At 49.8% G+C, this 24,518-nt stretch overlaps 1 protein-coding gene across 4 annotated transcripts in view; it reads right to left on the bottom strand.

The window, feature by feature from the left end:
- Positions 1-1,750: 1,750 nt before the first annotated feature.
- Positions 1,751-24,518, bottom strand: part of PTPN11 (protein tyrosine phosphatase non-receptor type 11) — a 56,254-nt gene continuing 33,486 nt past the window's right edge. For 2 of the 4 annotated variants that reach the window (XM_049789339.1, XM_049789340.1), the window contains exons 7-16: positions 19,116-19,212; positions 18,879-18,958; positions 18,585-18,743; positions 16,639-16,770; positions 14,823-14,989; positions 13,273-13,340; positions 12,506-12,657; positions 8,863-8,975; positions 7,550-7,651; positions 1,751-5,548 (exon numbers count right to left, since the gene is read on the bottom strand). In XM_049789339.1, coding sequence (XP_049645296.1) covers positions 7,582-7,651; positions 8,863-8,975; positions 12,506-12,657; positions 13,273-13,340; positions 14,823-14,989; positions 16,639-16,770; positions 18,585-18,743; positions 18,879-18,958; positions 19,116-19,212 — 1,038 coding nt within the window. In that variant the 3' untranslated portion in view covers positions 1,751-5,548; positions 7,550-7,581. The remainder of the gene's footprint in view (positions 5,549-7,549; positions 7,652-8,862; positions 8,976-12,505; positions 12,658-13,272; positions 13,341-14,822; positions 14,990-16,638; positions 16,771-18,584; positions 18,744-18,878; positions 18,959-19,115; positions 19,213-24,518) is intronic. The other 2 variants (XM_049789341.1, XM_049789342.1) reach the window with 1 other exon arrangement.

The following is a 24,518-nucleotide window of genomic DNA, read 5'->3' as shown; positions in this document are numbered from 1 at the left end:
GCCTGTTCTGCGAGATCTAGTCTATGGATTTTTCTTGCTTCTATTGGTGGTTAAGTGATCTGCAGACAGGCACTGGCCCGGGAGGAGTAAAATTCCAATGACCTTGATCTCTGTCCCTGCATGAAAACTCTTCAAAGCAACTCATCTCAAAGGACCAGTGGGCCTCTGCATACTACGGCGTCTTAGAAAAACTGCAGATTTAGAGTACAGCAGGGAGGGTGCTTGCCTTGCATCTGTCAGGCCCGGGTCCGATCCTGAGCACCACATATGATCCCTGATCACTTTTTTTTGGTTTGTCATCCTGCAAATTCCATTTGTGGAAGATTAACTTAGGAAAGGGGCACCTAAATAAAACCACCATTTAAGGTCACAGTCCCATCCTGACCTGTCCTAGAAATTCAAGGCAAAAATGCAGATCCAGGCAAAGCATTTAACGTCATAGACTCCAGTAATGACAAGTACTTGCTACCCTTTGCTGTTGAATACACCCTTTAGTGTCTGTCCACAATTGGCTTTGGTCCCCTGTTTGGCTATTATTAACATTGATACTGGAACATCATTAAATCATATTCAAATGTGAGCCACCAAGGGTAAAGGCCAGCACCAACATAGTAATGTACACATTTTCTGAGGACTCTGTGTGAATGGAAAATCCAGAAGGTTCTATCAGGGCCCATGTCAAGCTCAGGTCTCTGTCCCCAACATACACGCAACCAGGATTTCCAGAAGCATCTCAGGGCACAGTGTGTTCTGAGTCATCCTCCTCCCCAAGGCCCAGTGGGATTGCTTAGCAGGGCACCGGAAGCTTTTCCTCTCAAGACACACTTCAGCACCTTCTCATGACTATTGGCCCAGGTGAAGGGAGACTATCCCTCCTCACACGTCATAGGCCATCTTCTGACATGGACAAGGCCCGGATTCCCAGATGAAAGGTCTCTCTCTCTGTCCCACCCACTGCCCGTCTGTGTCCATGCCTTGCACAGGCGCAGTACGTGGCTTGCCAAAGGCACCCCATTTTTTTTTTTTTTTTTTTTTGTGGTTTTTGGGTCACACCCGGCAGTGCTCAGGGGTTATTCCTGGCTCCAGGCTCAGAAATTGCTCCTGGCAGGCACGGGGGACCATATGGGACACCGGGATTCGAACCGATGACCTCCTGCATGAAAGGCAAACGCCTTACATCCATGCTATCTCTCCGGCCCCACCCCTCATTTCTTAACTAGAGATGATGGAGCCAAATGATTCTGCTTTCAATTAGCTGAGTCTGAGGAGATGTACAAAGGCCTTGGTAGGGAGTTTTACATCCAACCGATGTCACACAAATAACTTCCTCAACTGTGACTACCTGGATGGTTATTTATAAGATGATGTTTCTGCCAAGGTGCATGCAGTATGGCAGGAGGTGACAAAGGGCCTGGTTTGGGCCTGGGCTGATACTCATAGCTTTCCACCACACTACCCCAGCACAGGTCACCACAGCTGGTCAGTACATCTGGTTCTAATCATTCCCAAGGGTGGCTGCAGATTCTCCTCAGCTGCTGACTCACAAGACTTCCACACAGAATTCCCTCCTGTCTCTCAAAGGTTCTTGGCAAAGCTTGAGGAACGGAGTTGTGGACCCGATTCCAAGTTACCTTCCAGGCAAGGGTGGCTGAGAGTTAAGAGCGTGGCCTGTATAAGAAAAAGGCTGAGAAACATAGAATCCAATTCCACCAAACATGTTTCTGAGAAAGGGAACAACGAGTACCATAATATAAGAAAATGGTTTTATTCCTAATTATTTTTTTTAGATCCCATACAGTTTACAAATACACTTGTACTCTGATAATGCAGCTTTGCGACTAGCAAAGCAGTTGAACTAACACCCATAAATACAGGTGGAGAGACAGCATTCACTGATGTTTCTCTACATAAACGAGTCTTTTAAATGGATTTTTTTTGTTTGTTTTTGTTTTTGGGCCACACTCAGCAGTGCTCAGGGCCAACTCTGGTGGATTATGGGTTGGGTATCATAAGGGGTCTTGGGGATCAAACCGGGTAGGCGGCATTCAAGGCAAGTGCCCTAACCCACTGTACTATACCACTCAGGCCCTCTTTTAAATGTTTATTGTTGTTTTTTTATTTTTATTTTTCAAATAGACTACATAATATATGTGGCAAAAAGGCAATTAAGTGACTCTCTTAAAACACTAAATGTATAATAAACACTGCATATTATCAACATTTACATGATTCACATCAAAATGATGACACCCTAGAATGTATTCCTTTTAAAGGACAGATTTATCAATAAAATATTACATATCTTTTAATACTCTGGTACAATAATTCATATACTGCAGGAAAATTAACTGTAGGTCTAGTCACCGGCTTAATAAAGGATCCTTTTCCATTAGCTTTTATTAATAAAAGAATCACAATTAGGTCATAAATAAACAGGCAACTTATTAATGACATGATCTGAGGTTTAGGATGAAAAACTTGTCAAAATTAGTCTGATATACAGCAACGTTATACAACATACTGAAATCAACTGCCCCCTGGGGTGGGAAGGGGAGGAACAAATTTGGTAAAGACAAAGGGACAGGGGGCTGCGTCCTGGAACTTATTTCCAATGTGAGAAGAGACAGCTACAAAACAAAGGGCTGATGCAAATCCTAATCTGGCACCGTGAAATCGGGGTGTCCCTATGCTTGCCACAGAAAGATCTTTATTCCCCTGAGACCGGAGAGTAAAAAACCTGTGCTGAGCTGGCACACTTGGGACATACAATAACACAACTCACAATTGCAAACATTTCCCCACCAGAGCACCAAACCTCACAATTGCAAATCTTTCGACTACAAAGCCCCCCCCCCCCCCGCCCCGGAAATCCCTGGGAAAATAAGCCTGAAAAACAAAGCATCTTGACTCTTTTATCTTGGTCATTGCAAAGCCGCTGAACGCAGACTCCAGCATAGTCAGCCACTCACTGACCCCACTCACTGCACTAAGAAAGGCGTGGAGCTCAGAGGAAGAAGGAATGCCCAACTCTGCAGACAAGATGACTTCCAAAAAAGTCGTTTTAGAAAAAAAAAATCTATTAAAACTGGAATCTGGGTTTATAAAAAACAAACCAAACACCCTGATACACATGCCAGATAATTTATTCACCATACCCCCAATATAAAATCTTATGCTTATTATTTTAAAATACCAGCTAAGGGATATTGTGCAAATTCCAGGTCTACCAGCAACTCAGAAGCTGACGGGACACATGCACACAACCATCACACCCGTTTTCCAGGTAACCTGATTCATCTAATGCATGGCCCGGCCCTCGGACCTTCCTCAGAAACCACAATTCGGAACATTCACTTCCATAAGCTCTGTTACCTCGGCCTCTCCAGCTCATCCTTCTTCCCTGCCTCTCCGCCAGGATCCACTTGGGAATCAAGTCATCTCATCTGAGCACCTGCGATCACCTTTACTCGAATCCACAATCAGCCCTAGGGACCGAGAGGCTGGGACTGGAACATGCTCAAGTGATGTGAGTTTGCTGACTTGGGGAGGGGAAATCGAAGCAAAATCAAGGGACCCAAGCAAGCTAGCCAAGCTCTGGTGTGGCTGATTCGAAAGCAAAACCCACAGACCTAATGCTACAGGCAGAGACATTTACTGCCACGCTATCTGTACAAGCAAGCCTCTAGATGCTGGTGCGAGACTGACCCGTGCCCAGAGCAAGAGCATTGTCCCAAGAACTGTTCGGTATGAAGACACGGGGACAACATGGGCAGGAGTCGAGATCCTGGTAGCAAATACTGAAAAGGAATCTCTTTCTCCACAGGCCTGTCAACAAGACAGTGCTACCGACCTTCCACTCTCTCCCTCCTCTCTGCACACACCTGTGCACTAAAGCAATGAGAAATTTGCTGGATGGGGGAAAAGTGGGGAATTCATTTTATGACTGATCTCTGGAATGACAGTCCTGCTCGGCCCAGGGTTCAAGGGAAGACAGGACGGACAGACCTCAGGAAGCTGCTACTAACAGGACTCTAGTCCTTCCACAAGGAGCCTCAGGCAGAAGGAGAGCAAGACTCAAGGGCATGAACCCCTAATGATTCCACGAGCACGGGGTAGGATCTTCAGAGAAGGCACTTAAGGTAGAGTTAGCAGATCTCACTGCTTGGTTAAAAAAAAAGCTACTGCCTATTCCATCAGACTGGGGGCATTCTCGGGCCTATCCCTGCAAGCCTGCACTGGCGGCCTGCCTAGAGGAAGGAGGTGCCAGGGCCAACCTGCTTGTTTCAAGCCTTCTGATTGCCCCCACAGCCGTCCTGGAAGTCCAGTTTCCCCGAGTGAAGCTTCCACAGGTATGCCCAGAGCTGGTGGAACAGACCTGGGAAGCTTCTGGAAGGCCCTTTGGCTGCCTGGCACCTGCTTCCCAAGGTCACAGCACCCACTCTTCCAAGTCAGGCTGTTACCGTAGCACAGCCTGGGGTGGGTAAGCACAATAAGCCGCACCTTCCGGTCCTGCTCCTGGGTTCCTGCTGCCTGAGCTGGGGCCGAGCCAGATGAGTCTGGGTTCAAGTCTGACTGGCCAAGGCCTTCTTGCCCTCTTGGCAGCTCTAAGCAGCCATCGTGGACCCAGCCTCTGAGCAGCCCACGAGCCCCGAGGCTAGGGAGCTAGGGGGCTCCTGGGGACGGCGTGCAGAGAGGGCCTGGCCATTCCCCCCAGAACCTGCCAACCACACGGTGATAGCAGAGCTCAGAAGAGCAGGGTCCAGACTGAAAAAGCAAAGCAAGGGTGTGGGGGCCCAGGGGAGTGCCTGGGGTTAGGGCTGGCATGTCAGCAACAACTGATATCCCGAACACTGGTTACCCCTAGATGCAGCTTCTCTTTCTAAAAACAAGAGAACAACTTGGAAGAGAGCTGGGCCACTGACTTCCCGCCACCACCGCCTCAACTCACCTCCCGGTCAACTGCGGGAGGGTGTTGCTAAGAAAACCCGCTTCTCACCCTGACTCATGGATCCCGGGTCCAACCTCCACAGCTTCTTAATAGCAACACAAAGGCAAGACCGTCAGCTTCTGACAGTCTGGGCACTGGTTTAATTATCATTTAGCCAGGAAAAAATAAACAACACAACGACGACGACAACAACAACAAAACAAACAAAACAGAGGCCATCAATGAATCATCCAATACTGGGGGCAGCACTCAAACCAACCGTTCTCTCTTCTGGAGGATGCTGTTACTTATTTTACCAAGCATACATTTTTCTCTCTTACAAGTGCCCAATCATCCCCTCATCACTAAGAGAAAAAAAATTTTTTTTAAATTCTGAAAAATAGAACATGGTCCATCCTGTTGAGGTGAGTTCTTCTTGTCTGAGGAAATGCTAACTGGAAATCAGGTGTTGTTGAGTTAGAATACAGGGATCTTTGAATGGTTTCAGAATTTGCTTCTCCAAGGTACCAGCCGCAACGCAAGCCGTCCACGCTTCCTCTTCGCAGCAACCTTCTTGCATCTTGGTCTTGGTCTTTTTAGGGAGAGGGTGCAGTTCCACATCTGGAAGAGGAGATGTGAGAAGCGGTTACAAGGGGGGATTGAGCACAGGATCTCACACTGGATTAGAGGAGACTTAAGCTTTTAACAGAATGCTGTCATGGAAATGGAGGCATAATTATGAAATCCTGAGAGAGGTGTTTCTCACTCATGAAAACACACATCACACATTGCCTAAAAAGGTGAGTGATGGGGAGAAAACATACAGGGAAGACAAAATCTCAGTGACAGCTGGAAGGGAGATGGGCCAGAGTCTGTCCAGTGCCCCGGATCACACAGCCTGGCAGCCAGAGGTCAACTAGGAAGAAAACTTGGAGACCCCATTTCCAGTCCTTCCCGAGCTGGGTCCCCAAGCTTCCCAGATCCTGACAGCAGCCCACACTTTAATAATAGCCTAATAAAGCCACTCTAATAGTCACAGAAATGACAGCACTTAGAACATCAGTATTAACTATTTCCCTCCAGAAACACTAACTCAACAGCCCCCAAAGCCAAAGGATTATCTGCACTTCTTCTTTTTTTTTCTTTTTTTTTTCTTTTTTTTGGTTTTTGGTTTTTGGGCCACACCTGGCGATGCTCAGGGGTTATATCTGCTCAGATATAGCTCCTGCAGGCATGGAGGACCATATAGGACACCGGGATTCGAACCAAACACCTTTGGTCCTGGATCGGCTGCTTGCAAGGCAAACGCCACTGTGCTATCTCTCCGGGCCCTGCACTTGTTTCTAACACTAACTAGTCTTTCACATGAAAACAGCCTGGGTAACAGAGGTTCAGGGAGAGGGAAAAGGAGGCTGGTCTGTGAAAAACTTAGGGATGACTCCATGGCTTAAGGCGCTTTCCTGGTAAGTGTGTGGGCATGAGTTCAAAGCTCAGTGCCACCACATGTGCTGCAGGTAAAGTGACCTGGGCAGTGCCAATCCCTGGCAGTGCCAGGCAGCCTCGAGAAAACTTAAGAGTGCTTGCCCAGCAAGCACAAGGCCTCGAGTTCATCAAACCCTTGCATTGCCAGCATGTACTGAAACCATACAGACAAACCTGCCCTTATTAGGGCTCCCAGCTAGATGCTCAAAGATGGCTCAGTGACTAGGGAGGGACCCAGGCCAACTGACTGTCCTACCAGCCATAAGCAGGGAAAAGAAACTCAATAGGGCACACTTGGCTAAAACACTCCCAATCCCTGAGTGGCTTTTCAATGTCCCAAAAGCAGGCTGAGGAGCTATTTAAACACAGTGGCAGGGGCCTGGAGAGATAGCACAGCGGCGTTTGCCTTGCAAGCAGCCGATCCAGGACCAAAGGTGGTTGGTTCGAATCCTGGTGTCCCATATGGTCTCCCGTGCCTGCCAGGGCTATTTCTGAGCAGACAGCCAGGAGTACCCCTGAGCATCGGCGGGTGTGGCCCAAAAACCAAAAAAAGAAAAAAACACAGTGGCAGGCTTGGAGGACCATATGGGATGGAGGGATTCGAACCACCGTTCCTCCACATGCAAGGCAAACGCCCTGCCTCCATGCTATCTCTCCGGTCCCAGGGTTTGTTTTCTTGTTTTTGTGCCACAAATGTTGACACTCAGGGGTTACTCATGGCTATGCACTCAGAAATCGCTCCTGGCTTGGGGGGACCATATGGGATGTGGGGGGATCGAACCATGGTCTGTCCTAGGCTAGCGCTTACAAGGCAAATGCCTTACTTCTCGTGCTACCGCTCTGGCCCCAGAACACAGAATTTGGATGTGGAAACAGACACGCACACTCCAAGAAATAAACTTCTGGGGCCAGAGCGGTGGCGCTAGAAAATGGAGGCAGAGGCGGGGGTGGACCTGGGGGCAGAAGAGAAAACAACTTGAACCTTAGCCCACAGGAGTAACCCCTGAGCGTCACTGGGTGTGCCCCCCCCAAAAAAAATATATATATACACACACACACACACTTCCCTCTGCCCTCTCCTTCAAATGCAGAAACTGCCACAAACGGCAGAAGTACCCCATTGACACTCAGGCCCGTTACCTGCCTCTCTGAGCTGATCTTGACAGGTCTTCTCATCTGAAACTTTTCTGTTGCTGCATCAAACCCACATTTTCATACACTCGAGCATTATCTTCTCTCATTCTGGAAAGAAAAGAGAAAGCATGAAATGGACCACAGTGAAATTTAAAGGGCCACCAGTCTAACTGGGTACAGACCACCCAATCTCCACGGCACCCAAGGAGCCGTGAAACAGAGAGAACAAAAGAGTTGATGGTTACAGGGGAAATAAGTATCCTGGGGTATCTATGCTATCTGGAGTTCTGAGGGCAGGCAGAGGGGGTTAGAGGTCAGTGTGGCTGTCAATCCTAAAGAAAAGAAAGGTCTTTCCTGCAGAGTCAGTCAAGCGGTTTTCCTCCTGTTACTGTGGGGGCCAATCCAAGTGGCGCTCAAAGGGCAGGGAGTGCCGGGATCCAACCCAGGGCCTTGTACATTCAAGGCACGAGTGCTGCCTCTGAGCAGAGGAACGGGGAGGAGCAGGAGCTCCAAAAGTAGCCAGGTGGTGGCTACAGATCATGGAGCCTGACCCTGGTTCCACGGAAGGGATCCCTGTGTGTAAGGCAGCTGATGGAAAAGCCCACACTTCCTTCCACTGGCCATGAGGCAGCTATCGGAGAAGCCTGGGAGGATGAAGGACCTTTCAGGTAAAGGTGCCAGTCACGGGCAGAGGAGCTGAAACAAGGGGGTCTGGCCTGGGGGTGTCCATCTGAGGCCTGCACCCCGTTGAGGATAAGAAGCCAGGAGGCAGAGAAGCTGGGAGTAAGAGTCAAGACCCTGGCAATCTGGAAGTGTGAGAACAGGTTGTGCTGTGCCCATATGTGGGCATCTCCTGGCAAAGAGCAAACCCTGGTGTGCACATCCCATAGCATAGGACAGCAATCACAGGGAGAGGAGCAGGCGGCAGCTGGTGGGGGCACTGAGCGATGCTCTGGGATTTTGTTTTGGCGTCAGATAGAATAAATGTTAATACAAGCCTGAGACACACTGTTGAAAATGTTTACATAGAGTATTGCAGTCAGCAAGGGCTGCGAGATCCACACGGGAAGCAAACAGAGACCAAGAGTTGGGGGGAGAGGGGAAGGAAAGAGCAAATGTCAGCGCAGAGAGTGACTTCAGAATACACAGCCCAGTAACGACTGATGGTGGCTGTGGGTCACAATCGATGCAACCAATGTCTCCGTTTAGAGTTGGCACTATATTTTCTGACAGGGGCCGGGGGTTTGACATGTCACCGCTCAGCGACCAGAGCCCGGCTGGTAATCTTGGCAGTGGCAGCCAGGCTCGGGCCTACTTACTCTGTGCAGGATGGCGTTGGGGTGCCCGGAGGGAGAGGGCTCTGGTCTCCACCGGCCTGGTCCGTTAGGGAGTACTTGATGTTGGTATACTCGTGCCCTTTCCGCTTGCTTTTCTGAAAGGGAAAGGGGGCATGGAGAAGGAACTGTGACTTTGCTTAAAGGACCAAGGGAAGCCAAGGGGAATTTCACAAGAGACAAGAACCTAGAGCGAGACAGGCCAACTTAGTCTCTGAGGGAGGTCAGCAAGTTCATCTCCTGCGCCTTAGTAGAAAGTCCTATTAACCATTCCAGTTCGGAGACAGAGGCGGGCCTGAAAGACTTCGGTATGAAACTGGATGTCCCTGTTTCTGAGCCAAGAGTAATTCACACTTACTTTGTCACAAAGCAAAGCAGCATTTAATCATTTCATAAGTCACTTGCAACACATTTAACGGTTTTTAGGTAGAGAGTTGGGAGGAGAGTTCTATGATAGAGCACTTGAGGTAAAAGGAATGATGTGCAGGTAGAAAGATGAGGGTGGGGGGAGAACCTGTTGAGAGGGCAACTCTGGTGGATGGTGTGGCACTGACACAGTACACCAGAGACCCTACCACTAACAGTAGCAGAATCACGGTGCCTAAAAGTAAAAGATGAAGGGGCTAGAGCCATAGCACAGCTGGTAGTGTTTGCCTTGCATGTGGCTGACCTGGGTTAGATCCCCAGAAGCCATATGTTTCCAAGCCTGCCAGGAGTGATTGCTGAGCACAGAGCCCAGAGTAGGCCCTAAGGGTCGCTGGGTGTGGCCAAAACAAACAAATACAAAGTAAAAATGAAAGTGCCAACTCTTTCTCAGGGGAAGGCATATACTTAGCACTCTGGCATCTTTTGGCTCTAATGATAGCCTGGAAAAGACAAGGCCCAGAAACCAGCAGGATGTGAACCACCCCTGAGCACTGCCTGGAAACTGCCCCTCAAAATAATAAAGTAGGTGAACCCAGGACAGACGGTGGTTCGAATCCCGGCATCCCATATGGTTCCCTGAGCCTGCCAGGAGCGATTTCTGAGCGCAGAGCCAGGAGTAAACCCTGAGTATTGTCAGGTGTGACCCAAAAGCAAAAAAATAATAATACTGAACAGAGCCTGAGGATAGCACAGTGGGCAGGGCACTTGCCTTGTACATGCCAACCTGTGTTCTACCCCCAGCAGCCCCATCCAGAGTAGAGCCAATGAATGTAGAGCCAAGAATAAGCTCTGAGCACCGCCAGCTGTGGGCCCCCTCCACCCCTCCACCCACCCCCACACACATACAAAAATAAATCCAGGTAGTGGCCAAAGTGATAGTACAATGGATAGAGCACTTGTCTTGGTTGAAATCTTTGGGGTGCAGGGGTCCTGTCCTACACTGGGTCTGCTAAGCACTGCCTACCTACCCCCAGACAAGTGTAATCTGAAAGGATAAAGGCCTGCATGCAGCTCAAGCGGAAATGAATCACCAGGAATACTCAATTTCTATGACGTCTATTTTGTGACTTTGTCTTTCTGTAAATTTCTCTGAAAATATTAAAAGAAAATGTTTTGGGGCCGGGCGGTGGCGCTAGAGGTAAGGTGCCTGCCTTGCCTGCGCTGGCCTTGGACGGACCGCGGTTCGATCCCCGGTGTCCCATATGGTCCCCCAAGCCAGGAGCAACCTCTGAGCGCATAGCCAGGAGTACTCCCTGAGCGTTACTGGGTGTGGCCCAAAAACCAAAAAAAAAAGAAAGAAAGAAAATGTTTTACATTTATCTATTTCCTCTCCACCCCACACCCCGGGGGTGAGGGCAATAATACATTTTTTTTATTTTTAAGTAGTTCCTAAATTCAAATTATAACCTATGACTTGGGGGTCAGAAACACCATACATGGTAATGAGAAGATGGTGATGAGCTCGAAAAAGCGAGGAGGGAAAGCCCCTAAATTCTCCAAACCCAAGACAAAAACAAAGTGACTGAATGAAAATCAAGAGCTATTTCCCCGCAAATTTTCCAAGCAAGCATTGTGTGTGCCTGAGACAGTCCAGGAGTATTTTCCCATCTGTAGCAGCCCTGCTGGATTCTCTCTGTATTTAGGTGTTACCCCACCCCCAATTCTATATGCTAATCTTACCTGGATGGTCAGACCCACCCACACCTAGAAGGGGCTGTTATTTTTTGTTTGTTTGCTTTTTGGATTTTGGGTCACACCAGGAAGCGCTCAGGGGTTGCTCCTGGCAGGCACAGGGGACCATATGGGATGCCGGGATTCAAACCACAATCTTTATGCATGCAAGGCTAATGCCTTACCTCCATGCTATCTCTCTGGGACCAGGGCTATTGTTTGTAAGAGAGGATAACGGGGGCTGTCTGGGAGAAGGGGTAGAAAGCAGAGAGGCAGAGGCAGCTAGGAAGGGTACTTGAAGGGGAGTGAAAGAGGCTGCAAGAAAAGGCTTAGCAATGAGGCCATGCGAGGCTAGGGCCGTGGAATAAAGCTGAATAACCCCTAAAACTTCAACTAACTGCCTGTGGATCATTCGAGAAAGGCCACACACACACACACACACACACACACACACACACACACACACACACACACACACACACACACACACACACACACACACACACACACACACACGAACCCTAGTAGTCTCTGCATTTTATAGTTAAACAACATGTAAGTAAGCAAATGTAAGATTTCTTTAAATGGGGCCCGGAGAGATAGCACAGCGGCCTTTGCCTTGCAAGCAGCCGATCCAGGACCAAAGGTGGTTGGTTCGAATCCCGGTGTCCCATATGGTCCCCCGTGCCTGCCAGGAGCTATTTCTGAGCAGACAGCCAGGAGTAACCCCTGAGTACCGCCGGGTGTGGCCCAAAAACCCAAAAAAAAAAAAATTTTTTCTTTAAATGATTCTTAGCTCCAGCTCTCCCTGACACACACACACCCGAACCACACACACACACACACACACACACCCCGAACCCTAGTAGTCTGCATTTTATAGTTAAACAGCATGTAGGTAAGCAAATGTAAGATTTCTTTAAATGATTCTAAGCTCCAGCTCTCCCTGACCCAAATTAAGAATAACCGCAAGGTGAATACACAATCTTCACCATTTACATAGCTCAGAGCACTTGAAGGCTGGGGTGGCGAGGGAGACAAGTGGAGCGCTGGTCTCCAAGTCCCTTGTCTCAGGACCGTTCTCGTTAGCTCCGCTTTGTCTCTGCTCTGACTAGCCTCTCTTGGAAAGGCTCCAAGTGCACGGTCTTCTTCATTATGCACGGCTTATTAAAGTCGGAATTTCTGAGTTTCTAAAGCCACCAAATTGGCTGCTCACACTGCCAGGTGCTATTAAGTGAGGTGCTGACTGAAGAGAAGGAAACCAAGACAAGCATGGCCCAGATCAAAAGTGGAACAGATGGGCAACTTTGCAAAGCCAAGGAAAGCCTGACCACCCACACGGCCACTTCCCAGGGCTGGCTAATGCCCCCTTCTGTAGCTACTCCAGCCTGAAAGATCAGAGCTGGAAATGAGGGGAGTCATTCATTTCTGAACGACCCTCTCTCAGAGAAGACCCAGGACTCATTTCCAACCAAGAAGGGCTCTCCTGTGCCTCACAAGACGGAACAGCCCGGCGCAAACAGGCGGGTACCTGCTCCTCCTCGATGCGGCGCTGTAGTGTCTCGATGTAATGCTGGACTGCCATGTAGATGAAGCGGTACTGGGCCTCGGTCTGGACCATCCCTGACCTCTGAGACCGCACCATCTGGATGGTTTTGGGGACATCGATGTCGCAGTCGACACCTACAAAGCAAATGCCAGGAGGCATCAAGGCCCAGAAACGAGCCAGGACACGAAGGTGAGTGTACTGCTTCAGCAGCCTCAGAGAGAGAACAAGAGGCTTCCGTGCTCTGAAAGCAACAGCCGGGACCCAGAGAGAGATACCACGGTGAGGCCAGCTGTCTGCCTTCCCTGGAACTGACCCAACTTCGAGCCCCAGTACCACCCAAGCCAACCAGGCCTGATTGTTGAGGGCAGACCAGGAGTTAAGCCCTAAACACCAAAAGCCCAAATAATAATTAACCAATAAAATTAACAGCAGAGCAGGGCCTTCTGACGCACCAGCAATCCCAGAAGCGGAACAGCTGAAGTGTCATAGGTAAATGTTTAGCAACCCTACCCTCAACTCTGAGGACCAGCAAGGGTCCAGAGTTGAACAGAGAATACCCCACACTGCAAACTTGAGACCATGGGGGCAATAGCCCGGGACCCCCACCTACAGGAACCTAACATCAAACTCCTGAGAATGGGGGACGGGGCTTCTTTGATGAAAGCAGCTCATGTTATCACTCTGTTCTCTGGCCAGCAGCCTGAAAGCTGAAGCCACAAGACCTGGCCCCTGCCCTCTCTGGGACCTACCTTTCTCTCTGATGATGTCAATAAGGATATCGATCACAATGAAAGTCCCCGTGCGGCCGATTCCAGCACTGTGGGCAGAGGGACAAACAAAAATGATAACAGGCTCCTGAACCAAACTACCAAATTATTGACATACCCGGGGGCACACCTGCTCCTGTGAGGACCCATGTCACCACCTGTTCTATGCTTGAAAACTGGCATAAGGGCCCTGGGTCAGCCTATCCTAACTGGAGCCGCTCAGAGTTCGTCTCCGCAGATGTGGGCCAGGCTGCAGGAGAGTACACAAAGGAAGCCGTGAAGGCCAAATATGCACCAAGGAAGGAAACAGCTCAGATGCTGGCAGAGAAGCAAGTGCCCAAAATCCCTTTTATGGGGCCAGGGGCAATAGTACAGAGGGAGGTGCTTATCTTGCATGCAGCTGAGCTGGGTCCAATCCCAAGCATTCCATACAACCCCAGAGTCCCGCCAGGGGTGATGCTTGGATGCAGAGCCAGGAGTGATCTGAACATTGCCAGATGTGGTTCTCCTCCCCATAAAACAAAACAAAACAAAACAAAACAAAACAAAACTCATTCTTTTTTTGTTTTGTTTTGGGGTCACACCCGACAGCACTAAGGGATTACTCCTGGCTCTGAGCTCAGGCACAGGGCGGGGGGGTGGGGGGGTGGGAACGAAGAACCATATGGGATGCCAGAATTTGAACCACTGTCCTTATGCATGGAAGGCAAACGCCTTACCTCCATGCTATCTCTCCGGGCCCCTTATTCTTGTTTTTTTGTTTGTTTGTTTGTTTGTTTGTTTTGGCCCACACCCGGCGGTGCTCAGGGGTTACTCCTGGCTATCTGCTCAGAAATAGCTCCTGGCAGGCACGGAGGACCATATGGGACGCCGGGATTCAAACAAACCACCGTAGGTCCTGGGTCGGTTGCTTGCAAGGCAAAAACGCTACTGTGCTATCGCTCCGACCCCCCCCTTATTCTTAAGACACAAAACAAATGGGAGTTTCAAGCACAACTCCATGCCCACTCTGTGAAGGAGACAGGCTGGACGTGAAACGTCCAGGCCTAAAACCTGCCTGCCTCTCCTCCGCTCTCCGACTCAAACCAGCAGGGAGACCATAGGAAGAAAAGGGTTCTCATTTCCATGGAAGAAGAAAACATACTCAACCAAAGAAATGAGCCTGGGGGTGGGGGGAGTAAGCTGAGGGCCTGGAGAAATAGCAGCATGAATGAAGCACATGGCAGTTTTAACTCCTGGCACCACAGGTCTGAGCATCACTGCAAGTGACCTCTGAGCAGAGTAGGGAGCCACCTTCCACCCCCACACCCCCAGTACTGGTGGATGTGGTCAAAAAACTGAAACAAGAAAATCAAACAAAAAGTGGAAACCCAGCGTAATTCCCAAGGGCACCTTGATCCCAAGGTTGTGGCCTCTGCCACCTGCCCGGCTAGCCCAGGCCCCAGAGACAGTTGCTGTGGGGTGTCCTGTCCCTTGTGTATGGCACTGAACAAAGAACAGAGCCCAGGCTGTGGGTGCAAGAGGCGCCTCACCTGCAGTGGACCACCACGGGCCCCGCGTCCATGATGCCCTCCTGCTTGTGGTGGACCTCCTCCAGGAAGTCCAGCACACCCCCAGGGTCACTGGGCACGCCGTGGTCGGGCCAGGTCCGAAAGTGGTACTGCCAGACGGTTCTCTCCGTGTTGCCCTGGAGTAGAGCCAAGAAAAACCAGAAAAGAATTAAATAAACCAAGGGGCGAGGCCTGGCACATCTCTCTCCTCTGAGCTTCCCTCCAATCCCAGCCCCTGTACCCCTCCACTGCTGCCCCTCTCCATACACTGCACCCCCAGGCAAAGCACACAGCGCCCACTTCCCAATTCATGGTTGAAAGCCAAGTCACACACTGGGTAACAGGGGTTCAGGGAATAAAGTGACCCCAGTACTCCCTAGACTATCTTCCACTTCCTCTAACAGAACCACTTACCCTGCCTCAGGCCTGACAGGACATGGAGGAAATTCCCGACAGCCTCAGCAGCCATAGAAGAGTCACCCCATGATCAGAACCAGGTGTGGGGGACCCAGACCCCTCCCCACTTCCCGAATCCCTGCATCATGGGTCTCAGCCGTTTCCCACTTGAAGCTGTTCCTCCAACCCTCAGTGCATGGCGACCCAGCCCATCTCAACCTCACGCTCACTGATGACTGTCCCAGCCTGTCCCACCCAGCCCAACTAGGCTCTCATCTCCACTGCCGCTACAGCGGCCACCACCCAGCACATGTTCCGCTGCGATCCAAGCCCAACCATATGCTTTCTCCTAGGTTTTATGACCTCAGCCCTGATACTATGTCCACTCACAACTGCCCAGCACCAAAACCATGTCCATTTACTCGTACCCTGCCCCAGCCACGTCCACACGGCTTGCTAAGGCCCCATGTACTCACACCTACCCCAACCTGGCACCACGTCCACTCACACTTATGTCCACAGACCCCCCAACCAGACAGACCACCCAGCAGGCTCTGTGCACACTGCTCCCTCTGGAGCCTGGCCTCAGTGCAGGGGGCATTTCCCTTAGCATCTAGCGCCTTGTGAGGAAATGATGCTTTCGGCCTGGAGCCACTCAGGACTCCCTATGCTGCTCCCCAATGTTCCCCACACGAAGAAGGCTCCACAGGGCACCTGAGCCAGTGAGTGAGGTACCAGCACCAGCACCAGCACAGCGGCCCAGGTCCACAGAGCTCATGACCAGCTGCCAAGGCTCTAAAGTCTAAAGTAAGACAACAGGGGCTGGAGCGATGGCATAGCAGTAGGGCATTTGCCTTGCATGTGGCTCACCTAGGACAAACCTTGGTTCGATCCTCAGCATCCGAAGTGGTCCCCCAAGCCAGGAATGATTCCAGAGTGCATAGCCAGGAGTAACGCCTAAGCGTCACAAAGTGTGCCCCCCCCTCCAAAAAAAAGACAGACCCCTCGGTTCGAATCCTGGCATCCCATATGGCCTCCCGAGCCTGCCAGAAATGGCTTCTGAGTGCGGAGCCAGGAATAACCCGAGTATCACTCACTCACTCACACACACACACACACACACACACACACACACACACACACACACACACACACACACACACACACAGAGAGAGAGAGAGAAAAAAGGTAAGACAACAGGGCCAGAGCAATAGCACAGCAGGGAGGGCGATGGACAGCCTTGCACATGGCTGACCTGGAATCCTATATGGTCCCCCAGAACTACCAGTAGCATTCCCTGAGCACTGGGCCCAGTGGGAGTAAGCCCCAAGCACAATTGGGTGTGGTCCAAAAACAGAAACCCCCTAAAAATATAAGAAATTAAGTACGACAATATACTTACTTGTCCAACCTTTGAGAGTTTCAGTTCTCGTAACGTGTAGTCATGGGCCGCGCTTTCTTTGACATTCCTGACACGCATGACCCCATATTCCTTCAGCGCGTACTCATCCGGCCAGTACTTGACACATTTACTCTGGAAGGATCAGAAGAAAGACAGTTCGTCTCTGCCAGGTATGAAAGAAAAGCCCCTACAGCAGGAAGTAACACAAACTTCCCGTCTGCGTCCCACTCTGTGGGAAGTGACTGGCCCACCTGGCTATCTACTGGAGTCTCCCAGAAAGGGCCAGAAGAAGGCAGGTGTGACCAGCGAGTGGGGGCAGCAGGTAGAAGGGAGGAAGGAGGAGGAGCAGCTTTTGAGACTAACCGAGGCCCAGCCACAGGTCCAAGGAGTTTGTGAGCCCTGGCTTGTTTCTAAGACCCAGAAGCCAAGGGAAGGGAAAGGCTGTAGTGGAGCACCCATGAGCCCTGGATTCTGATGTCTCCCAGCCCGTGAGTAAAGGCAGAGTAATCATTTGTTTCAAGAAAAAAATGTATTTGTTGGGGCCAGAGCGGTGGTGCAAGCAGTAAGGCATCTGCCTTGCCCATGCTAGCCTAGGATGCACCGTGGTTCAATCACCCATCGTCCCATATGGTCCCCCAAGCCAGGAGCAACTTCTGAGTGCATAGCCCAGGAGTAACCCCTGAACATCACCGGGTGTGGCCAAAAATAACAAAAAAAAAGTATTTGTAATTTTTAAACAGTAATGCACACTTGGGTGGTGTTTGTAAAAGACAAATTTGGAGCCGGAGAGATAGCATGGAGGTAAGGCGTTTGGCTTTCATGCAGAAGGTTGGAGGTTCGAATTCTGGCATCCCATATGGTCCCCTGTGCCTGCCAGTGGCGATTTCTGAGCATAGAGCCAGGAGTAACCCCTGAGCGCTGCCAGTTGTGACCCAAAAAAAAAACAAAACTAAAAAAAAAAAAAAAAAAAAAAGACGAATTTTGATTATCCCAGCTGCTCCAGTCCCAGGCTGGACAGCAATCCACGACACTCAAAGGTTTGTCTTGCTGCTGCTCTTAGTGTTTGTGGGAGCAGGAGAGGGTAGACAGGAGCAATGCAGCAAGTGTGATTTAATCTGTTCAAATTCACACACAGAGGGGCTGGAACGGTAGGACAACAGAGAGGGTGCTTGCCTTGATTGCAGCTGACTTGGGTGTAATCGATCCCCAGCAGCCATATGATCCCCCTAGCCACCATTATTCTCCTGAACACAGAGCCAGGAGCAAATCCTAGACACAGCCAGGTATACCCAAACTCCAAAATTAACCAATTCATGCATTATGGGGCAGTGTGCTATTCTGGGGAGAAGATGAACTGGCCCTGAGCTGGAGCTCAGAAAGCTGGACCACAGGGTGTGAATAAGGGTTCCTACCAGAACTTACACCGCTCCACCCCTGGGCAGGTCCAAAACAAGGTGTAAAGTGGGCAGAGCCTACTTGGTTCCGCTCCCTCGATCTTATACACATACACCCACCCCAGGATACCCTTCCTCGCCACACACACACACACACACACACACACACACACACACACACACACACACACACACACACACACACACACACACACCACCCGCTCCCTCACTCTCATACACATACACCCACCCCAGGATACCCTTCCTCGCCACACACACACACACACACACACACACACACACACACCCCACCCGCTCCCTCGCTCTCATACACATACACCCACCCCAGGATACCTTTCCTCGCCACACACACACACACAAACACACACACCCCACCCAGCATATCTTTCCTTTCCTCGCCACACCACCACACACACACACACACACACACACACACACACACACACCCCACACACACACACCCCACCCAGGATATCTTTCCTCTCTCTACACACATACCACGCACACACCACACACACACACACAGAATACCTTTCCTCGCTCCACTTCTTTCGTTGTCATGACAATAACTCTGGAGTTCTCCTGAAACACCATCCGCCAAAAGTCGTTCACTGTGTTTTGCAGGCAGCCTTGCGTAGCAATGTAACTTTTTTTGGGCTTGGAGTTGTTGCACTTGGTTTCAAATTCAGGCTAGACAGGCATTTAGGAAGAAAAATCTTTGCTGCACTTGGAAATTGCTTCCAGGACACAAGGGATAGATTGCAAAGACAGAAAGAAGGAGCAAAAGCAGGATCAAAAGAGTGGCTGACCAGGACAGTTACTTACCATGATAATATTGGCATTGATGTAATCTGGCACGGGCTCATTGGGATCACCATCATGGAGCACGACTCTGGTGTGGTCAACTGAAAGAGAGATTCAAAGAATTCAGATTCAGAACCTGAAGATTAAGAGGGGCCGGGTGGATGGCAAAGTGGGGAGAACTGAGTGCCGCCAGGTATGACCCAAAAACAAAAAAATTAAAAAATAAAAATAAAGTCAGTAAATCACAGGGACACTTACAGGGCAGGATGTTCTTGTATCTGTTTTTGTTTTTGTTTTCTTGCCTCTGACCCTCTTTTCGGCTATACAGAAGCTTGCACTCCTGCTGTTGTAGTGTCTAGAGAGAAAAGACAAGAAACATTCGAGGTAACAAGCCTGGCATCCAAGCAGCCAATATACAAGAGAACAATCGACTGCCAAGAGGACGGGGCTCTCAATACACATTTTTCCCACCAGCCGTTTAAGATGGTCTCAGGGAGAACTTAATGCCTCAGAAGAATGATCAAAGCTGGTGTTAGGTGAAAGAGAGTGAAATATCTGAAACAGGACAAGATGTCCAATTCCCAAGGCACAGTGGCCCCCATATGAGGTTTTACTCCTGTCTTTGGAACGAGGAAGTTTCCTCCTCAAAAAAAAAGGCGGATTAAACAGTGCAAGGCCCTTCAGCTTCCATGTCATTCTACTCAAAGTCAGTTTCCAAAAAATGGTCAATACTGTCCAATGAGGAATGGCAGAAGAAGCCCCAGAAGGAAGGGGGATCTATTCTATAAGGGATGCAGCTATGAAGGTCTCTGCTATTTCTTTATTATTTAGTTTTCCCTAAATATCTATAGGTAGATATTTATAAGAAGCCTTGGTTTTTCTTTTTGTTTGTTCGTTAGTTTGGTTTTTGGTTTTAGCCCACAACTGGGCTTATCCTGGCTCTGGGCTAAGGAATCACATATGGCAGGCTCAGGGGGGCATCATCTATGAGGCCATGGATCAAACCCAGGTTAGCCACATGCAGACAAGCATTCTAACTACTGTACTATCACTCTGGATTCAAGAAGCTATTTTAAAGGAATAAATAAGAATAAAGTCAGGGGTCCAAAGATATGGTACAGCAGGTAAGCCACTTGCCTGGCATGCCACTGACCCAGGTTCAATCCCCAGCACCTCATTATGGTACCCCGAGTTTATCAGATGTGATCCCTGAATGAAGAGCCACGAATGAGCCCTGAGGACCACCAGGGGTGTCCCATCATAAAAACAAACAAGCAAACTAAAAAACAAAAACACAACAAAGGTTAGAGAACATTGGCATGCAGTATATACACAATGGCTCATAGCTGTGACTGCGGGAGGTAGGGTCAGTTCTCACATGTGGAAACAAGAGGATAAACATTGTCTCGGAGGCACCGGGACACAACACGCTGCTCTGCTGAGTCCTCCTCCGCCCAATGCCACGTCAGTACCAGATGCCCACCTAGCCACACAGAGCCCCTCAATCTGCCCAGCAAGGTGAGCAAGAGATAGTACAGCGGTAGGGCGTTTGCTTTGCACATGCTAATTTGGGCAAAGTGAGTAGTCAGGAAGACATCCCCAAGAGAAAGGAGGCAGCAGCCACAGTGGGGTCGGAGGAGCAGGAAAGCATACCAGCCAGGTGGCAATTATTTTAAGGGGCAGACTCCCATCTCAAGATGGCAAGTGCCGGACTGAAGAGATAGCACAGCAGTAGGGCACTTGCCTTGTACACAGCCGATCCAGGACAGACAGACAGTGGTTTGAATCCCAGCATCCCATATGGTCTCCCGTGCCTACCAGGAGCAATTTCTGAGCACAGAGGCAGGAGTAAGCCCTGAGCATCGGTGGGTGTGACCCACAAAACAAAACAAAACAAAACAAAACAAAACAAAACAAAACAAAACAAAAAATAAAACAGGGGCCAGAGCGGTGGCATAAGCAGTAGGGCACTTGCCTTAAGCACGCTAACCTAGGATGGATCTCGGTTCTGTTCCCAGAGTCCCATATGGTCCCTAAGCCAGGAGCAATTTCTGAGCGCTTAGCCAGGAGTAACTCCTGAGCATCACCGGGTGTGGCCCAAAAAGCAAAAAGCAAAAAAAAAAAAAAAAAAAAAAAAAAAAAGAAAGAAAAATCAAACTGGCAAGTGCCACTTCAAGAGGCCGCTAGCTTCAAACACATCCACTGGGGATGTTTTTTCTGTTTTGAGGCTATATTCGGAGTACTGGGGCAGGGGTGAGGGAGCAACCACTATTTCCCTCAAGAGGGAGGATTAGTCCTGGGGATCCAACCCAGGGTCTCACGCACGCAATGTATGTGCTTTACTGCTGAGCCTGGTTCTGTTCTGAGGAGCCCAAAGATAATTCACTTATTTATTTAATTAGAGACCACTGAACAATCTCTCAAGCCCAACAAATTCGACGTTTGGATGGGGATTTGATGGCTTGTTTTTGTTTTTGTTTTTGTTTTGGGTCACACCCGGCAGCACTCAGGGGTTACTTCTGGCTCCGTGCTCAGAAATCTCTCCTGGCAGGCTCGGGGGACCATATGGGATACAGGGATTCGAACCACTGTCCATCCAGGGTTGGCTGCATGCAAGGAAACACCCTGCTGCTGTGCTATCTCTCCAGCCCCACAAGTCCAACTTTTTTTTTTTGGTTTTTGGGCCACACCCGGTGATGCTCAGAGGTTACTCCTGGCTGTCTGCTCAGAAATAGCTCCTGGCAGGCACGGGGGAACCATATGGGACACCGGGATTCGAACCAACCACCTTAGGTCCTGGATCGGCTGCTTGCAAAGCAAACGCCGCTGTGCTATCTCTCCAGGCCCACAAGTCCAACTTTTAAGGGGGAAATGCAGTTGGATAAATCAAGAGAGTGAAACACTTTTTTTGTTTTTGTTTTTGGATCACATCCGGCAACGCTCCATGCTTACCTCCATGCTATCTCTCCAGCCCCTGAAAGACATGTTTCAATTGTGCTTTAATATAGACAGACAGACAGACACAAAGACAGACACAAAGACAGACAGACATAGATGATAGATAAATTCCAATATTATTACTCCTTCCTTAAAGTACTTTTTCTTTTTTTTTTTTTTTTTTTTGTGGTTTTTGGGTCACACCCAGCAGTGCTCAGAGATTATTCCTGGCTCCAGGCTCAGAAATTGTTCCTGGCAGGCACGGGGGACCATATGGGACGCCGGGATTTGAACCGATGACCTCCTGCATGAAAGGCAAACGCCTTACCTCCATGCTATCTCTCCGGCCCCTTGTTTTGGTTTTTTTTGTTTGTTTGTTTGTTTGTTTTTGGTGTCTGGGCCACACCCGGCAGTGCTCAGGGGTTACTCCTGGCTGTCTGCTCAGAAATAGCTCCTGGCAGCACGGGGACCATATGGGACACCGGGATTCGAACCAACCACCTTTGGTCCTGGATCAGCTGCTTGCAAGGCAAACGCCGCTGTGCTATCTCTCTGGGTCCCCTTAAAGTACTTTTTCAAGGAAAGATTCCCATTTCCTAACTCAGACCTCTAGGCTTTTGTTTCATTACTAGGCATTTCAGACATGTGTGCAAGCATGAGCTAAAACCACCTCAGTTCTCGGTTTCAAAATGCGATGTTGAAGCTCTAGCTTCAGTCCAGACGCCAACTCCTACCAAGTGATTAGCTGGACCAAGACAGAATTCAGAGTGTCCAGATCTCTGGGAATGGAGACTCCATCCATCCCCACCATTTTATTTATTTTTTTATTTTTTTATTTTTTTTGTGGTTTTTTGGGTCACACCCAGCAGTGCTCAGGGGTTACTCCTGGCTCCACACTCAGAAATCGCTCCTGGCAGGCTCGGGGGACCATATGGAATGCCGGGATTCGAACCAATGACCTTCTGCATGAAAGGCAAATGCCTTACCTCCATGCTGTCTCTCCGGCCCCTTCCCCACCATTTTAAATGAGCTCAGATTAAGCAATTAGAGCCATGTGTCTCCTCCAATCTGGCATCTATCTACTGGGAGCCGAGTAGGTCTGACTGAGCACCAATGCTCCTAGGAAGGTGGCTGGCTGTGTGGATCTTCAGACCAAGTATTTGAACAGAGGTGCCAACAACATCAACAGAACCAACCATGAGAGAATCAGCTGGCCAGGCCAGGGATGCACTCAATGGCAAACAACTGCCATACATGCATGCAACCTGGGCTCCACACCAGCCATAGCATCAGGGCCTTGGGTTGGGGTATCAACCATATGAAGAAAAACAACAGCTGGGACCCGAGTGATAGCACAGCGGGAGGGGAGGGCGTTTGCCTTACATCCGCTGAACCAAGACAGACCGCAGCTCGATCCCTGGCGTCCCATATGTCCCCCAAGTCAGGAGCAATTTCTTTTGTTGTTGTTGTTTTTGTTTATGGGCCACACCCAGTGACGCTCAGGGGTTACTCCTGGCTATGCACTCAGAAATTGCCTCTGGCTTGGGGGACCATATGGGATGCTGGGGGATCGAACCAAAGTCTGTCCTAAATTAGCATGTGCACGGCAAATGCCTAACTGCCTGCCAGGAGCGATTTCTGAGCGCAAAGCCAGGAGTAACCCCTGAGCGTCACCAGGTGTGGCGCCCCTCCATCCTCCCCAAAAAGAAAAACAACAGCTACAAAGTGAGGGAACGATGCTAGAAATGACACATCTGCTCGTGTAAAGCCACCTGGCAGTAAAGCGAACGTACAAGCAATACCCAGAGACATCACCGGGGGTGAAGGGGCTCAGGGTCCAGGCCAGCGACAAGAGGCACATGCCACACCCACTCCTGGGCAGGCTGAGTTTCACCCATAAAGAAAGCCAGTGGCAGCTTCCAGGTGAGAGTGAGGTCTCCCTGCAGTGCCACGCCATGTGCCACCCAACCCACAACCATCCACAGTGTAAGGCTGTGTCATCCATCCTGGGTACATGGCTGCTGGTTTCATAAAGGGAAGTATAGGGGGCTGGAGCAGCAGTCCAGCAGAGAGGGCATTTGCCTTACATGCAACTGATGCGGGTTCAAGTCCCAGCATTCCCTATGGTCCAAGCACCAGCAGGAGGGATCCCTGAGTGCAGAGACAAAAGTAAGCCTGAGCAACGCCAGATGTGGCACCGAAAAACAAACAGAACACAAAAGGGCAAAATTAGGCCCGGAGAGACAGCTCAATGGGCTGGAGTATGGACCCAATATGCAAGAAGCTGGATTTTATGCCTCAGCATCACGGGGTCCCCAGAACACTGCCAGGAATAACCACCAAGCATCAGCCAGGAGTAATGCCAGGTATAGATCAAAAGTCAAAACAAACAAACAAACAAACAAAAACGTCATAAAAGATAAAGCCAGGGCCTGAGAAATAGTACAGCAGTAGGGCATTTGCCTTGCAGACGAGCCAGGACAGACCTGAGCCTGCCAGGAGCGATTTCTGAGGGCAAAGCCAGGAGTAACTCCTGAACACTGCCAGGCGTGACCGAAAAACAAAAAAAGGCAAAGTCAAAACTCAGAATCAACAAAAATTGGGGGACAGGGGAGGTGCTGGTACTTAAAATAGGGGCAGAAAGGCGAGCTCACCAACGAAGACCTCTGAGAAGCACAAGGTCGCGAACATGAGAGGCACCAGGGCAGACAGAGAAACTGGGTG

This window comes from Suncus etruscus, chromosome 15, assembly GCF_024139225.1.
Source record: "Suncus etruscus isolate mSunEtr1 chromosome 15, mSunEtr1.pri.cur, whole genome shotgun sequence".
Taxonomy (NCBI): domain Eukaryota; kingdom Metazoa; phylum Chordata; class Mammalia; order Eulipotyphla; family Soricidae; genus Suncus; species Suncus etruscus.
Note: the sequence above shows the minus strand (reverse complement) of the source record. Positions and strands in the feature narration are given on the sequence as shown.